Source organism: Aphis gossypii, chromosome 2, assembly GCF_020184175.1.
Source record: "Aphis gossypii isolate Hap1 chromosome 2, ASM2018417v2, whole genome shotgun sequence".
NCBI lineage: Eukaryota > Metazoa > Arthropoda > Insecta > Hemiptera > Aphididae > Aphis > Aphis gossypii.
This window is the reverse complement of record NC_065531.1, coordinates 19140446-19152758: the sequence shown is the minus strand read 5'-3', so window position 1 is coordinate 19152758 and position 12313 is coordinate 19140446. Positions and strand designations below refer to the sequence as shown.

At 26.6% G+C, this 12313-nt stretch overlaps 2 protein-coding genes across 3 annotated transcripts; one reads left to right on the top strand and one right to left on the bottom strand.

The window, feature by feature from the left end:
- Window positions 1-2250: 2250 nt before the first annotated feature.
- LOC126550030 (uncharacterized) lies at window positions 2251-5144 on the bottom strand. The gene is made up of 5 exons (XM_050200804.1): window positions 4843-5144; window positions 4663-4777; window positions 4379-4502; window positions 3925-4165; window positions 2251-2497 (listed from the first exon to the last, which is right to left on the bottom strand). The coding sequence occupies exons 1-5, from the start codon at window positions 4942-4944 to the stop codon at window positions 2369-2371; spliced, it is 711 nt and encodes a 236-aa protein (XP_050056761.1). The 5' UTR covers window positions 4945-5144; the 3' UTR covers window positions 2251-2368.
- Window positions 5145-9113: 3969 nt separating this feature from the next.
- LOC126550150 (uncharacterized) lies at window positions 9114-11711 on the top strand. Of its 2 annotated transcripts, XR_007604195.1 has the most exons (5): window positions 9114-9324; window positions 9390-9504; window positions 9665-9788; window positions 10001-10239; window positions 11666-11711. XR_007604195.1 is itself a non-coding variant. In XM_050201159.1 (4 exons), the coding sequence occupies exons 1-4, from the start codon at window positions 9223-9225 to the stop codon at window positions 10113-10115; spliced, it is 456 nt and encodes a 151-aa protein (XP_050057116.1). In that variant the 5' UTR covers window positions 9114-9222; the 3' UTR covers window positions 10116-10311. The 2 variants fall into 2 exon arrangements, 1 of the variants encoding a protein (XP_050057116.1); XM_050201159.1 differs by lacking the exon at window positions 11666-11711 and having other exon boundaries at window positions 10001-10311.
- The last annotated feature ends 602 nt before the right edge of the window (window positions 11712-12313 follow it).

Here is a 12313-nt window from a genome sequence, read left to right as displayed (position 1 = left end):
CATTAAGATAAATAAATTTATTAAAGTAAGATTATTATAATTGTATTCATTGGCAAATAATAAACTAATACGATTTAGAATTTGGTTGTTTTTTTTTTAAATATTATACTGCAAGTTAATTTTTCTTTTTCTTTTTTTTTCGTCTGATGGTGGTTGATCAACAGCTGATTTCTTGCATCTTTTTGTTACTTCTGTTTTTCTACGACTAATTGATAAAGGTTATACGTGTATTTTTGATTTTGTTCCAAAGTGAAAAGAAATTTACTTACCACAAGTGGATAAAAATGTTTCCCAGGAATTTTTTGTTTTTACGTTTTTTAACTTTTTTAAAAAACATTTGTGTTGATACTTTTGAGGATCCATATTTAGAGTGGTTTTCAGTCATAAAATCCCTAATTAAGCTTTAGAGAGACGGATTTGTAAAAAAAAATATAAATTTTAGATTCTGAGCGGAATGAATTTGTTTTACAGTAATATTTTTTGATTTTGTTTTTAATTTTAATATTTTAAATAATTTTCCAATCTCCAATAAAAAAAAAAAAAAAAACTGTGGTCGATACTTTGTGGGATTGATAGTAGAAATCTCCTAATACTTTTAAAAATAAACGGTTAAAACAAATAAATTCGAAATAATTGTAATATTTATGCAAAGCTATTTTTTTTTATTTTTTTTAATATTTTCATATTTTTGTTTTAACACATAATAATTATATATGGTACCTACTATAGTTGTTAAAGACGTGCCTGAGCGAGGGAAAACTTTGTAACCTAGCTACTCAGGTTTTTTATCTCCCCGCCATCCAAATTGAATTGCTGAAGTAGGACGTAGGTAGTACCTAGTCTTTTCGTATATATACCATAACAATAAAGCAGGCATATTTTACTCAACAATGGATGTTTAGTAGTATAAGTCGCGAAACTAAGGAATGTTTCATAGTTGGTGTGCTAAACCAATCAAAAATACCATTGATATACAGTAGTAAACTGGCGTCAACGCTATACTACATAATATGATGCATACATTTTTTCTGTTAAACAAGAGTTGCCACTGTACATCAGAAACGTGCGAATTTATTATTATTCATCTATACCAGTGGTTTTCAAACTTTTATTAAACACGGCACACCGTACACTTCAAAAAATGTTCACGGCACACTGACCTTTTTTTAGATGAACAAAATTGTTTTGAATTAATTTTTAATTTATTTTCTTATATCACAATTCAATGCAACCGGTAATTTATGGAAAAAATGCGGTACACTAAAGTGGATACTCGCGACACACAGGTGGGCCGCGACACCCAGCTTGAAAACTTCTGATCTATGCAGATGAATTATTAAGATTATACAATTATAATTACAAAATATCTTGCAATTTTTAACTTTAATGGTAAAAATTATTAGATTTTAGAATATTTAATAAAAATAAATTAATGTGATATTTAGCTTACTTTTGTTTATTTACTCATTTTTATGTCATTATTTTAATTCATAGGTCATTTAACTATTTAAGCAATTTTTGATCATTTTTAGTATTACTTTAGGTCAGGTGTCTCCAATCTTTTTTTACGGTGGGCCAAATTAATTGGTATACGCTTTGGCATCGCGGGCCAAAATTTTTAGAAATGTGTTGTTTAAAAAAAAAAAAAAATTGTTGTCTATCTAGGAATAGATAGGTTATTAATTTAAATTAATTACTAATTTTATAATTTATTCTTTAAGCAATAATATAACCTACTTATAAAAATATTAGTTAATATTATATTTATGTAGGTATATATTATATTCATATAAATTTATGACTATATATACAAATTGTTTATAATTTTTAAATTTTGATAAAACTATATATTTCAGAAAAAAACCATGTTGTTCATCACAGTAGTTTTAGAAAAATTGAAGCAGCACAAAATAAAAGAGGGAAATCTAAAAATGTAAATTGTCCTGCAAAAATAAAAATTATTGTGAAGAAAACTATTGTTGACACCATTAAGAAGGATAAATTTATTAAAGTAAGATTATTTTAATTTTTTTTTTTTTTTGTAACCTGTAGAGTAGTGTAGACAATTGATGTTGCAGAATTTGCCCAATTTTTATAAATCTTTTTTTTAACTTACATTCAATAAATGGTACAATGCATATTTTATTCTTTTCATTATAATTATTTATTATCATTGAAATAGTTAACAAATTGATTATAAAAATAAATATTGTTTACAAAAGTAATGTAACATAACACAATACATAGCAGTATAAGATAATATTATTTATCATATAAAATAAATTTTTTTTTGTTTTTTTTTTTGTTTTTTAACAAATAGATAAATTAAGATTTAAATAGACCTCATGCAATTATAATTAAGTGGCATTTATATTTCATTTGATCGCTTGATCTCATGAATATAATTTTCTGCTAGTTGTAAATCATCAAGAGATTCTTTAAATTGTCTGCGTTGATACAAAATTGAAGATCTCTTGATTAACGAATTTATCACCAACTATTAGAAAACAACATAAAATTATTATATCTAAATAATTTATAATTATAAAAATATAGGTCAGTTTTGTTACATTATTATATAGTATTGAATATTTTATATTATATATATACCTCGTACAATTAAACTTTCTGGTTTTATAAGTAAAACTGAAATTTTTAAAAACTGAAATAATTTAAATTATAAAAATATATATTTATCCCTATGACCAGTGATCTAATTAGAGATTTTTTTATAAAATATAATTTAATATTATTTAAGTATATAAAAATGATTAAGATTTTAAGACTGGGTCAGATGAGAATCCAATAAATATTTAATGAGTCAATAATGAGCATATTATTTTAAATACTATGATTGTTTGTAAAATAAGGTATCTAAAAGATACAAAATCTGTTAACTCTAACATGTCATTTATTCCCTCATCGAAATGCGTCGACAGTTTAAAAACAGAAATACAGATGTCAACGATGATCAGAATGTTGGATAGCCATTGATTTCAAACAACACAATTTAAAAAGTGAAGAAGATAATGCCTGAAGATTGATGACTATTCAGGAGCTGTATGAATTGATATCTGTTAGTAAAACTATAATATTGATAAGATTTTTACAGAACATTTGCATTATCAAGATGAATTCTCAAAATTCTCATCCTCACACTGCCTGAGAAACAATATACTTAATCAACCAATATGGATAGAATAATATTAAACATCCTCGAAAAGCTTTTTAAGTTTTTTAACCTAGTACCAAGTGTTAATCATCCCTATTCCTGCATTGAAATCATACCTATTTGGTACGAGTTCTATGATAAAGTTATTAAAAAAAATGGTCTTCAAAATGCAAAAATACATACATTCATCACAGTGGAGATTATGTAGAAATATAGTGTAAAGAGAACCAGAATTTCTAACAATGTATAATTTATTTCAAATTTATTAGTCAATGATTATCCTTAATTTTAGGGCTTTATTTCGTGTATTAAATAATTGATAAAATTAATACTTTTATTGGAGGTATAAAAATAAGTATATATTTAAATGTTGTATACACGTGTAAGTATTCTAGACTTTAAAGCTAATCAGTTTTATTACCTAATCAATTGTATAAATAAATCCGAGAAATCATTTAATTATTCTAATTATTCTAATGAAACAAATATCTAATTTACTAATACCACTATGATAATCTTATTACAAATAATCAGTTCTTTAAACAATCTATTTTGACAATCTATACTAAGGTTACAAAATAAATAATCTTAAATATAAAATAAAGATAGAAGATGTTTATTTATTGAAACTGAAATAAGAAAAAAAGAAATATTTAGAAATTATGAATTTGTTGGAGGGAGTAATAACATAATAAAACCATACATTTTTAAGTGTGTATACACACATCACTAAATATAGTTTAATTTTATACCTTTTTAGAAGCACTTGGTGTTTCTACAACACTAGTGAGATGTTCGATTGCAGTCTCATAATCTCCCCGTAGTATGGCAAAAGTCCCAAGTAGATTTAACGCCAATGTTCTTCGAATTTGTCTCATCAACTTTCTCTTCTTGTTTTTATTTTTTTTCTTCGCCAATTCTTCTTTACATGCCTCTTCAACGAGTTCATATTTTTTTTTTTGGATGCAAGTAAATGATTTGGCGAGACCAGTTCTTAATAAGTTCGACGAAAAACAAACATTAAAAATTATGTTGTAAGTTATAACACATTTTATTATAAATGTAATACTGCAATGTGTATAATATATAAATATATTATAATTATAATTCAAAGATAATTATGCTGTATATTAAATATTAATACAACTTTTTTCAAAAATAAAAAGGCTGGCTGAATCGAGTAAGAATCATTTAAAATAAACTCACTGATTTCCCGTTTCCATTAATGAGCGTGAATATGTATTGTTATATGGATCTTCGCTAAAAGAATTCAAATAATTTTCAATGATGATTTCATCAGGCAAATCGAAGTCATCATTGTTCTTTTTTCCTACATGAACATTAAAATATTGTAATAAACACAATAAAATATAATAAGATAAAAAAAAATACAATTTCTAATTATATGAAATAAAGGTTTTCAAGGATTAGAAAAAATAAGTCTAGTTGAGTAATTATTAAGTTCTAGATAAGAAACTAAATAAATATACCACATAAAAATATTGGACCTATGGTCGAATTATTGTCAACCATTCCTAATTCTTCAAGTTTATTTTTGTATATTGGTATGATTTCATATTTAACTTGACGATTTTCATTATTGTACTAAAAATAATTTAAGAAATTATATGAAATAAATGTTAAATAATTAATAAGTTTATATTCATTACCAGTTTATTGTAAGCAGCAGCCAAGCCCGCAAAGCCCACCGCAATACCGCCAATGGCAATACTCATTTTCCAATTATTGGATATCATGCTATTGAACCACATACTTATTACCGAATCAAAATCAAATTAAGACAGAAAACGAATTGTTAATAAAGTGAACGAATTAAACACAGTGAAATAAATAACATGTATTTTGTTGATATTCCTATAACGTAGTCCAGGACGACGAAATAAAATATAATCAAACTATAAACATAGATGAAAAAATAAATATTATAGTAAGTATCTATTATATTATTACTAGCTTTCCCACCCGGCGTTGCCCGCGCAAAAGTCACCTCAGGTGAAAACCGAGATTTTTTTATATTATATTAATTATAATAATATAGCTGACCCGGCAGACTTCGTATTGCTTACTGTATGTTTTGCACTTCGTTGCCCGTTAAAATGCTAATTTCTTATGACTCAGACTTTGTTCAATACGTTATATAATATTCGATGGATGATGTTCTAGATTTATCTTAAGTTTTCTGTTGCCCGGAATAAAAATTCTGATTCGCAGCAGTATATTATCAGGTAGGCAGATGCCTGCGGTAGATCGCGGACCTAGTGGTGTTTGTACGTAAGTGTATGATTTAACTCTAATAAAGCATCAAAGTTATACTAAGTTTGACATAATACGGTAGATTAATATAATCAATTAATACATAATCCTAACCTAGGTTTTGATTCTCAAAAATCTTGAATAACCCGGCTTTGCCCGTGTACATTTTTTTGTGTTACCTACTATAACTTTTATTTTATCAGTTTTTATATTTATTACAGTCTGCTTTTAGATGTTATGTTGATCCTTGGTTGCCCATGTATTGTAATATTGTAATTTGTCGGCAAAAAATACTTAACATTATGGTGTTATAAAAACCAAAAAAAAATATATTTATATTTAAATATTTTATTCATCTCAATAACTCTTTATAAACAGTATTTTTAGTACTGCCTTTTGGGGCTAAAATAACCAAACTACTGGCAGAGCTTACTCTAGAACATTTGATATAGAACTGTCCATGTGAAAAACATTCTTCTCTCAAGTCAATCCCTGTCATGCTCAATGATTGTCCTTGAGACTTATTAATAGTTATAACAAAGCAAACTTTGAGTGGGAATTGTATTCTTTTTAATTCAAAGGGATTAAAACTATATCTCCTCTAGCGCTCCCAGTGATAACTATAGCGTTTATTACATTTTTGTGCAGAGCTTTAACTTGCAATCTTGGTTACTTTCTGATCCAAATTTTTCATACAGTTCATCATTGAGGTACACCTCAATAAATACCAACAATAATTGTCCGGCTGCCACCAGCTCACATTCGACAACCATTTACCATATTAATTAGTTTTTATTAATTTGTAAGAATTTAAACAATTTTAGATAAGAATTAAAAATAACCGTACATAAACTGGGGTGCACATATGAAGACGCATTAATAATTAATATTCGAAAATAATAAGTAAAACACCTTGTCCTCGTGTATGCGTAAATGCGTAGGGTATTTTACGACTTCATGTTATCATGTTTTTATACATAATAATTAGCTGTAATAATAAAGTGATAAATGTGTTAACACATAAATCAAGTTGTTATAGCAACCATTTATAAACAAAAATTAAAAACAAAATTTCCATCGTAAATCTCAAAATCCCCGTTTGAGCAACCCTTTAAAATGTGGATTTCGAAAAATCCTTTCTTAGTGCGCCCTTACATTGCTTAAGGAACCTTTGTACAAAATTTCAAGTCTCTAGACCCAGCGGTTTGGTCTGGGCGTTGATGAGTGAATAGGGGCCGTCTCCTATATGTATATAGATTATTATTAAAAATAATAAAATAAAATAAATAAGTAGTTTAATTTATTTAAAAGTTATATTTATCCATAAAATTAATCTTCTCCTTTATCCTTATATAATAAAATGTGAAGGAGTTCGCGACGTTGGCGACGCAGCAAATAAGGAACGCCAATTAGAAAATTAGATTTTTTTCCGATCGCTGTTTTCTGTAGCTCCGTGGCCGCGTCGTTATCAAAACGAATAGTTCTCCTACCGTCGATAATGCGATTATTAAAACAAACGGTTCTCCTCTGGTTAATAACACGAGTTTTTGAAAACGATTTTTACAATTTTTGCCGGATTTTTCAATTTTTCCGAACGTTTTTAACTTCGTTGTTTGCGTAGCTCGCGTCTCTTGAAGGCCGTGCGTATACGTGTTTTTCGTCGTTTGTGTTTGTAGCTGTCACGATCGCGGTACGAATCTATGACAACTTTAAATTACACTGTCGTTTATCGATTTATATCTTTACATGACTGATATCTTGATATTCAACTAGGTATAATTTTCTGTAAATATTTATTTTTAAACGTACAAAAAAGCACTGGAGAAGCTACGAGACAAACATTTAAATACAAATTCTTTTTTAAAATAGCTCGCTTATTAATATACACTATGTTCACACACACTATACTTGCTTAAACTACTACACTGTATTCTTCATATACATAATTCACATGTTTTATTTCAACAGATTGCCTGTATATGAAATATATACTATTTGAAGCTTGAGTTTACACAACATTTTGATTACACTTGCTACTCACATATTGTCCTCGATGTGACGCAGTCGGCTTGCTTACATGATGGGTTTAACTGCGTTTAATTCGATTTTTCCCAATGATAACAGACAAATTAAATTGAATGTTCACGTGTTATTCGATTTTAACTTGTCTTATTCTATAATACAACATTACACTTTCGATGTCATCGTCAAGAGGCACGACAATCCACCGTAGGCGGATTGCACTGTCGTATGTCAATTTACATCATGACGTGTTGACTGGTAGTTAGACACTCAACTAACATTTTTTTTTTTTTATACAATAAGCACCGGGAAAAGCGACGGGATAACTATTTACACCAGACGATAACTGCTAGACATTTAGACATGGCAATCGACTTATTCATATTTTTTACAGGCTCAAACCTCACTGATCCGGTGAAACGATTTTCACTCGACCAACTTGAAGGCACCCGAGGAAATTTCCAAACTCCAGCAATTGAGTTTCCCCAGCCACTAGTTGTGATAATAAATTACGAAATGACAAGAATATTAATAATAATGATTGCAAGACATGGTGTACCTGAATTGCCTACCTATAACGCCGCTGAACATAATATCAGTAATGAAAATTATATGTGTATGCAATATTGACATTTTATATAATATTATATATATATATAAAAACAAATAGAAAAACTTTTCTAAAAAACATTAGAAATATCGACTATTATCAAATATAGATATTTTTTTTTGAAATAAATTTAAATGGCTGTTGCTCATATCCAGGTTAAGGTACACGATAAAGAAATTCTTAACGATAAATTATACGTAGGTACGTATAATTACCTATATATATACCTATGTACGTTATTTTATGATTCTGTTTTTAAAAATTGAGTAAAACAGTTTGCATAGAATATACTAGAGAAAACGTCGTTAACTTAATATATTTATAATATTGGAGCGCATTGTATTTATAATATTATATTACTACAGCAATGTTTATATAATATATAAAGAGGTATGTGTGCTTATTTATAGTTTTGTTTATGCGAATAAATGTTTTAATAACCGATTGTGTTTCCCTAAATTGTAAAATAACACGGAAATTTCTTCTAGGTTTTCGTGTGTATATTTTTGCGTACCATTACAAGTATTATACGCTTGTAGAGTCTAAATAGCAGGGGTCTCCAACCTACGGCCCGCCAAGCTTTTTGCACCGGCCCGCCAAGCTAATTAATGTTTGGAAATATAAAACAAATTTTGAATTATAAAATAAAAAATGATATAAATAAACATACATTTTTTAAATAAATCTTATCTATTCTTATTTATTTCTCAATTTCATAACCTATCTATTCCTAGATATAGACGCGGCCACGAAGCTACAGAAAACAGCGATTGGAAAAAAATCTAATTTTCTAATTGGCGTTCCTTATTTGCTGCGTCGCCAACGTCGCGAACTCCTTCACATTTTATTATATAAGGATAAAGGAGAAGGTTAATTTTATGGATAAATATAACTTTTAAATAAATTAAACTACTTATTTATTTTATTTTATTATTTTTAATAATAATAATAATATAATAGATACATACTATAATATTTATTTTTTCATCTATGTTTATAGTTTGATTATATTTTATTTCGTCGTCCTGGACTACGTTATAGGAATATCAACAAAATACATGTTATTTATTTCACTGTGTTTAATTCGTTCACTTTATTAACAATTCGTTTTCTGTCTTAATTTGATTTTGATTCGGTAATAAGTATGTGGTTCAATAGCATGATATCCAATAATTGGAAAATGAGTATTGCCATTGGCGGTATTGCGGTGGGCTTTGCGGGCTTGGCTGCTGCTTACAATAAACTGGTAATGAATATAAACTTATTAATTATTTAACATTTATTTCATATAATTTCTTAATTTATTTTTAGTACAATAATGAAAATCGTCAAGTTAAATATGAAATCATACCAATATACAAAAATAAACTTGAAGAATTAGGAATGGTTGACAATAATTCGACCATAGGTCCAATATTTTTATGTGGTATATTTATTTAGTTTCTTATCTAGAACTTAATAATTACTCAACTAGACTTATTTTTTCTAATCCTTGAAAACCTTTATTTCATATAATTAGAAATTGTATTTTTTTTTATCTTATTATATTTTATTGTGTTTATTACAATATTTTAATGTTCATGTAGGAAAAAAGAACAATGATGACTTCGATTTGCCTGATGAAATCATCATTGAAAATTATTTGAATTCTTTTAGCGAAGATCCATATAACAATACATATTCACGCTCATTAATGGAAACGGGAAATCAGTGAGTTTATTTTAAATGATTCTTACTCGATTCAGCCAGCCTTTTTATTTTTGAAAAAAGTTGTATTAATATTTAATATACAGCATAATTATCTTTGAATTATAATTATAATATATTTATATATTATACACATTGCAGTATTACATTATAATAAAATGTGTTATAACTTACAACATAATTTTTAATGTTTGTTTTTCGTCGAACTTATTAAGAACTGGTCTCGCCAAATCATTTACTTGCATCCAAAAAAAAAATATGAACTCGTTGAAGAGGCATGTAAAGAAGAATTGGCGAAGAAAAAAAATAAAAACAAGAAGAGAAAGTTGATGAGACAAATTCGAAGAACATTGGCGTTAAATCTACTTGGACTTTTGCCATACTACGGGGAGATTATGAGACTGCAATCGAACATCTCACTAGTGTTGTAGAAACACCAAGTGCTTCTAAAAAGGTATAAAATTAAACTATATTTAGTGATGTGTGTATACACACTTAAAAATGTATGGTTTTATTATGTTATTACTCCCTCCAACAAATTCATAATTTCTAAATATTTCTTTTTTTCTTATTTCAGTTTCAATAAATAAACATCTTCTATCTTTATTTTATATTTAAGATTATTTATTTTGTAACCTTAGTATAGATTGTCAAAATAGATTGTTTAAAGAACTGATTATTTGTAATAAGATTATCATAGTGGTATTAGTAAATTAGATATTTGTTTCATTAGAATAATTAGAATAATTAAATGATTTCTCGGATTTATTTATACAATTGATTAGGTAATAAAACTGATTAGCTTTAAAGTCTAGAATACTTACACGTGTATACAACATTTAAATATATACTTATTTTTATACCTCCAATAAAAGTATTAATTTTATCAATTATTTAATACACGAAATAAAGCCCTAAAATTAAGGATAATCATTGACTAATAAATTTGAAATAAATTATACATTGTTAGAAATTCTGGTTCTCTTTACACTATATTTCTACATAATCTCCACTGTGATCAATGTATGTATTTTTGCATTTTGAAGACCATTTTTTTTAATAACTTTATCATAGAACTCGTACCAAATAGGTATGATTTCAATGCAGGAATAGGGATGATTAACACTTGGTACTAGGTTAAAAAACTTAAAAAGCTTTTCGAGGATGTTTAATATTATTCTATCCATATTGGTTGATTAAGTATATTGTTTCTCAGGCAGTGTGAGGATGAGAATTTTGAGAATTCATCTTGATAATGCAAATGTTCTGTAAAAATCTTATCAATTATAGTTTTACTAACAGATATCAATTCATACAGCTCCTGAATAGTCATCAATCTTCAGGCATTATCTTCTTCACTTTTTAAATTGTGTTGTTTGAAATCAATGGCTATCCAACATTCTGATCATCGTTGACATCTGTATTTCTGTTTTTAAACTGTCGACGCATTTCGATGAGGGAATAAATGACATGTTAGAGTTAACAGATTTTGTATCTTTTAGATACCTTATTTTACAAACAATCATAGTATTTAAAATAATATGCTCATTATTGACTCATTAAATATTTATTGGATTCTCATCTGACCCAGTCTTAAAATCTTAATCATTTTTATATACTTAAATAATATTAAATTATATTTTATAAAAAAATCTCTAATTAGATCACTGGTCATAGGGATAAATATATATTTTTTATAATTTAAATTATTTCAGTTTTTAAAAATTTCAGTTTTACTTATAAAACCAGAAAGTTTAATTGTACGAGGTATATATATAATATAAAATATTCAATACTATATAATAATGTAACAAAACTGACCTATATTTTTATAATTATAAATTATTTAGATATAATAATTTTATGTTGTTTTCTAATAGTTGGTGATAAATTCGTTAATCAAGAGATCTTCAATTTGTATCAACGAGACAATTTAAAGAATCTCTTGATGATTTACAACTAGCAGAAAATTATATTCATGAGATCAAGCGATCAAATGAAATATAAATGCCACTTAATTATAATTGCATGAGGTCTATTTAAATCTTAATTATCTATTTGTTAAAAACAAAAAAAAACAAAAAAAAAAAAAACAAAAAAAAATTTATTTTATATGATAAATAATATTATCTTATACTGCTATGTGTTATGTTACATTACTTTTGTAAACAATATTTATTTTTATAATCAATTTGTTAACTATTTCAATGATAATAAATAATTATAATGAAAAGAATAAAATATGCATTGTACCATTTATTGAATGTAAGTTAAAAAAAAGATTTATAAAAATTGGGCAAATTCTGCAACATCAATTGTCTAAACTACTCTACAGGTTACAAAAAAAAAAAAAAATTAAAATAATCTTACTTTAATAAATTTATCCTTCTTAATGGTGTCAACAATAGTTTTCTTCACAATAATTTTTATTTTTGCAGGACAATTTACATTTTTAGATTTCCCTCTTTTATTTTGTGCTGCTTCAATTTTTCTAAAACTACTGTGATGAACAACATGGTTTTTTTCTG

Excerpts from the sequence above, each read along its gene's own strand:
- LOC126550030 (XM_050200804.1), bottom strand. The coding sequence starts at position 4,944 with ATGTGGTTCAATAGCATGATATCCAATAATTGGAAAATGAGTATTGCC. Across the intron at positions 4,778-4,842 it reads CTGCTGCTTACAATAAACTG|TACAATAATGAAAATCGTCA; the intron begins GTAATGAATATA and ends AATTATTTTTAG. Across the intron at positions 4,166-4,378 it reads TTAATGGAAACGGGAAATCA|AACTGGTCTCGCCAAATCAT; the intron begins GTGAGTTTATTT and ends GAACTTATTAAG.
- LOC126550150 (XM_050201159.1), top strand. The coding sequence starts at position 9,223 with ATGTGGTTCAATAGCATGATATCCAATAATTGGAAAATGAGTATTGCC. Across the intron at positions 9,505-9,664 it reads AGGTCCAATATTTTTATGTG|GAAAAAAGAACAATGATGAC; the intron begins GTATATTTATTT and ends ATGTTCATGTAG. Across the intron at positions 9,789-10,000 it reads TTAATGGAAACGGGAAATCA|AACTGGTCTCGCCAAATCAT; the intron begins GTGAGTTTATTT and ends GAACTTATTAAG.